At 42.0% G+C, this 4,898-nt stretch overlaps 1 protein-coding gene across 1 annotated transcript; it reads left to right on the plus strand.

The window, feature by feature from the left end:
* Positions 1 to 641: 641 nt before the first annotated feature.
* LOC139129191 (kin of IRRE-like protein 2) lies at positions 642 to 4,337 on the plus strand. Its single transcript, XM_070694831.1, has 6 exons — positions 642 to 843; positions 1,488 to 1,796; positions 2,281 to 2,574; positions 3,494 to 3,757; positions 3,860 to 4,083; positions 4,329 to 4,337. The coding sequence occupies exons 1-6, from the start codon at positions 786 to 788 to the stop codon at positions 4,335 to 4,337; spliced, it is 1,158 nt and encodes a 385-aa protein (XP_070550932.1). The 5' UTR covers positions 642 to 785.
* Positions 4,338 to 4,898: the final 561 nt, after the last annotated feature.

Genomic DNA, 4,898 nt, shown 5'->3' on the forward strand with positions numbered 1-4,898 from the left:
CGACATCTTACGGTGGCGTTGAGTTGGTAATATGCATTACAAGTTTATCTAAATCAATTCAAACTATTTCAACATTCACTCAAAATCGCATTTTCTAATGAAGTCTGCGGTGCGCTTATTTCGTTCTGCAATGTGCGTTGGCTGTGAAGGGTTATAACTATTTGGCAAATTACCATTGTACGGGATCCTAAAGAGTCTGAATCCGAAGCTGTTCTCTTCCTGATTTTGGAAATCATTCAACAGAACGACATTGCTGAGTTTCAGCAATCCCATTGGCTAATAGCTTGAGAACTGCATAACGTCAGTACCGTTCCGTAGCCCCGAAACTGCAATTTCATAACCAGACTAATGAACTCTTTATGAATCCCCCTTTGTCGCTAAGTTTCACGCTAATTTGAATGTTACTTAACGGTCCTTCATCGTATTGATTCAATTTTGTAATGGGCTGGGCAGACATCAATGGGATTATGTGACGAGTACCTGGAACCTGGTCAGAAGTTGCCGTGTTTCTAGTACGGGGGTGGGAAATGCAGCTACCGCCGCCGCATTACCATGTTATCATGTAACCTCAAGGTTATCTCATCTTTAATGAAATATTGCAAAATTCCTAGAAAAAAATATCACCTGCCTTTATAATCTCGAAAGCGCCCCATTCTACGTGTGGAGGGCACGCAATAAACAGCTGTGTTGGGAGTCTCCCAGGTCGCAGTAAGGACACAGAATCGGCTAAGAGGGGTGTTGTCGTAAAAAAAAAACGCTGTTCAAGAAAAGCCGATTCGGATGCCATGATGTTGCTGTCCCGCATGTTTGAACTACTACTGCTTGTGTTGGCTGTGCATACGGGTGAGTTGCCACTGAAAATACGCACGATAGACACGATATATTCAAAATAACTTGCTTGTTGCCAAATGGCGTACTCGAACCTGTTGCAAACTGTCGTTAATACCGCAAATTTGTATGAGTGTGTTCTTTGTCGAATATATTTTTTCATCTCAAAAATATCCTTACTTTATCGGTGCGCTAGGTTGAAACATTTAGAGACATTACTTAAATAGCATATATGGACGCGAATTTAGCTTTGGTGCCTCTGTACTTTTAAGGACGGAAAGAGACATTTAAGCCACAAGGTTCTTTACATTAACGGCGAAAACAGTACTTGAGTATAGAATATGATAATATTATTCCATTTTATCGGATATCAACATGTTTTCTAACACTATAGTTTGATGTTGTTTAAGGACTTCATGCACTAGATACAACCTAAAACTTGTCACGTGCGGGAGCCATGGATTTAGGACTTGCCCTGTTAAGTTCAGTATGGGTAGTATAGTCTATTTCTTACACACACAAGCATAACAATGTAAAATATCTGTTAAATACTCTCTCTCTCTCTCTCTCTCTCTCTCTCTCTCTCTCTCTCTCTCTCTCTCTCTCTCTCTCTCTCTCTCTCTCTCTCTCTCATATCCGGCACCCTTCAATGGCGACAGCGAACGCGCATTGGGTTACGAAACCGAACGATACACTAGTCATCCTTGGCGATAGCACTCAGCTGAACTGTAGTTTTACCGAAGAAAGACCGGGGACATCGTGGTATGTAGGTGTTGGAGAGGCACAGCAGCGGATAACGGAGAACAGGGAGTCCCACGAGCCTGAGAAGTATGAGGTTATCGGCGACATAGACAGCCATGAATATCACCTCAGGATTCTAAAAGCAACCAACGAATCGGAAGACATGTATGAGTGTATGGATGTTGATCAAAAATTCTACAGTGATACTGCGCAAGTCTTTGTGATAGGTGAGTAATGCAGCAGGTGCTGTATGCAAATGGTGAAGCTATACAGCTATGGATATTGCGTCCTGTACATAACGAGTGCAGTGACATGCCTGGTGCCTGTCGTTGCTGACTGCAATCGGTGCATTAAATTGAAGAATTGCAATATGATAGTTGGACCAGAAACGTAAATTCTAACCTTATACAAGATTATATGGGAAAAATTAACTTGTTGCCCATTGGATATTACTCTCAGTACATCAAGAGTGCAATGACGCGCCTGGTGCGAGTTGTTTCCTACTGTAATTGGAGCATTTTGCTCTAAAATTAAAGAATTGTAGTATGTCAGCGGGGTCGGTAAATGTAAGCCTTCTACATATATCAAATATGAGACTTAATATGTTGCAAGCGGCCCATCGTTTACTTTTTAGTACCGTAATATGGCTACGTACATTGTAGTCGATTGTTTTGTTAGTCTGGTGACCCTAAAAACTCGCATTCTTTGCAGATACTATACCAGAGTGCTCCGTCGACGGGACGACAAATTTCACTGTCATTACCGGCGACGAAGTCGTCTTCAACTGTACCATATTGTTGGACGACAACGTCCCCGGTGAACTGGTTTGGTACAACGACGGTCTGGAAGGTTCCCGAATCGACGGACACGTGAACACGTGGACGACTACACTGTACAGCGGTGACAACGACGCCTTTTTCCACTGTCGACTGGAACACCACACTCTCCCTCCGTGGAAGTGGCCTGAACTCGCCTGTGAAGAATCAATCATCATCAGTGTCCACTGTAAGTACCCAAAATGTTCCAAACTATAACTTTATCGCATCCAATGCGGCTCTCTCTCTCTCTCTCTCTCTCTCTCTCTCTCTCTCTCTCTCTCTCTCTCTCTCTCTCTCTCTCTCTGCGAATTAGTTGATGTATTTATAAGGTCGGCGATTTAAGCTTCTAATCGTTGTACCTTTGGGTTCCAAGCACAACAACGGCAAACTGACGGTTGTGCGTGCATCGAAATTGACACACTTAAACTTACATTTTGCTGAATCTGTTCGCATAGAAATTGTAAATCGCTACCTGTCGAAATCAAGATTAAAAATCGGGGGTCACCTTGCAAATTTTGTGCAAGAAAACAATGTACCTAATAATTACCGACATTAGGAATTCACAAGTGCGGCCATCCCTTGTTTACTCGATGGGAAAATGAATTTCGATTTTTACAAAACTAAGTCGGAGAAAACGTTATATACATGTACTTCATGAGTTCCAAAACGAGCCCCCACAAGCTACAGACCGCAAGGTTACTGTATTCGTTTCAGTAGTGCACGTATCAACCGCTCACGTATTTTCAAATTGGTTTCGCTCACATAGATTTTTTCAGAGCCATCTAACCTGAAAGTATGATTAAATGCAAAAAACAATGCAAATTAATATTGCAACGGTATATTTGCTCGACTTATTTGTATATCCACCCGTGCTGCGATGCATTTTTTTCTTGTCCCTATATTTTGATTTTGATGATCCCTATCAACGAAACTAAACGAGCGAAACCCAAAGTATATTAAGCGGTTGTTAAATGTTTGTCCCCGAGGTGAAGTCTACAATATAAAGAGTTCTCCGAATTACGTTTGCCCGATTGCCGTTTAGTGCGACCACAGACTTTATTTTAAGGGCAGTAGCAAAGTCAAACTTGTGTCTATCTATTACAAAGATGGTCCCATCATTACCATCCAAGACGACTCCGGGCACGTCGCTGTCGAGGGCGAATTCTACCGGGCCAACTGCACTGCTGACGCTAACCCGCAAGCATTCGTACACTGGGAATACAAAGGTGACGTGATTGCCATCGGAAATGATCTTCACCTCGACGACGTACACAGAAACCAGCATGGCAACTACACGTGCTTCGCAAACAATACGCTTTTGGATGACTCGGTCCAGTCTTCGAGTAGCTCGTTTTATTTTGATGTACAATGTAAGTGCTCTATATGATTTTTTTTAATTTAATGATTTTTCCATTTCTATTCTTTATGCGATGGCGTGAATTTGAAAACAAAAATGTAATTTTAAATTACAGATCGGCCGGAAGTGGTTACGAATGAAACGCTCCCGTGCATAGTAGGCGAGTCTGTGACGCTGCTGTGCGAGGTCGCGGACGCGAACCCGGCGGAAGTCGATTACACCTGGTACCTGGCGAACGGAGACGTTATCCACAGTAACAGGGTTGAGACTGACAACGTAACAGTACACTGGCATGGCGAACATAACTGCACGGCAAAGAATACATTCTATGACGATTCGGTAGGCATTGGAGGAAGTACCACATTTTTGGATGTGCAGTGTAAGTTTAATTATGATCTTTCATTATGTCAGTTTTGTCCTTTTTCGAGCAAAAGTATGTCTAACTTTTGACATTCTCGGTATTATGTCATAATTGTGGGGTTTTTTTTAGTATTCGGATTTTCCTAAAAACAATAATCATGAAAATCTTGCAAAAATTTCAAAATGCTCGACAAATCCAAACATTGCATTTGAACTTAATACAGTATCGCTAAAATTGCACGCTGTGCTTTATTGTTCTACCTTTTTGCATGTTGGTTTTTTTTTGATAATTCTAAGATCCACCAATCGTTAAGGATGGTCAGCTCATACACAGGGAGGGTGAAACTGTGACGTTGAGTTGCGTGGTGGATTCTAACCCCGCACCGAGCGAGTACACATGGACAAAAGATGGCGACACAGTATCTAGCGAGTCTAGTTTTGTCATCGAAAACGTCGATCGTTCTCATATGGGGGATTACGTCTGTGAAGCTACCAATATCTTCTATGATGGTACAGATGCTACTGGATATGGTGTCGTGCATCTTGACATTCAGTGTAAGTGCAAAGGTGCAATTGAACTTAGCATAAGGTTGTATTTGAGGTAATGCTTGGAGCCTTGCTTCAATGCAGGCAATGGTAGGAGATAAAGATCAAGAGGACAGATGCGTACAGGTAAAATAAATTGCGCGACTGGAGCGAGAAATTGAGGAAATCTTATTATTCCCACAGCAATCAGAGATAATTATTAAAATTCTTACTGGTACATTGTGAGAAATGCACTCCTCGGTGAGAAT

Source organism: Ptychodera flava, chromosome 3 (assembly GCF_041260155.1).
Source record: "Ptychodera flava strain L36383 chromosome 3, AS_Pfla_20210202, whole genome shotgun sequence".
In the NCBI taxonomy this organism is placed as follows: Eukaryota; Metazoa; Hemichordata; class Enteropneusta; family Ptychoderidae; genus Ptychodera; species Ptychodera flava.

Excerpts from the sequence above, each read along its gene's own strand:
- LOC139129191 (XM_070694831.1), top strand. The coding sequence starts at position 786 with ATGATGTTGCTGTCCCGCATGTTTGAACTACTACTGCTTGTGTTGGCT. Across the intron at positions 844-1,487 it reads TGTGTTGGCTGTGCATACGG|CGAACGCGCATTGGGTTACG; the intron begins GTGAGTTGCCAC and ends CAATGGCGACAG. Across the intron at positions 2,575-3,493 it reads AATCATCATCAGTGTCCACT|ATGGTCCCATCATTACCATC; the intron begins GTAAGTACCCAA and ends TCTATTACAAAG.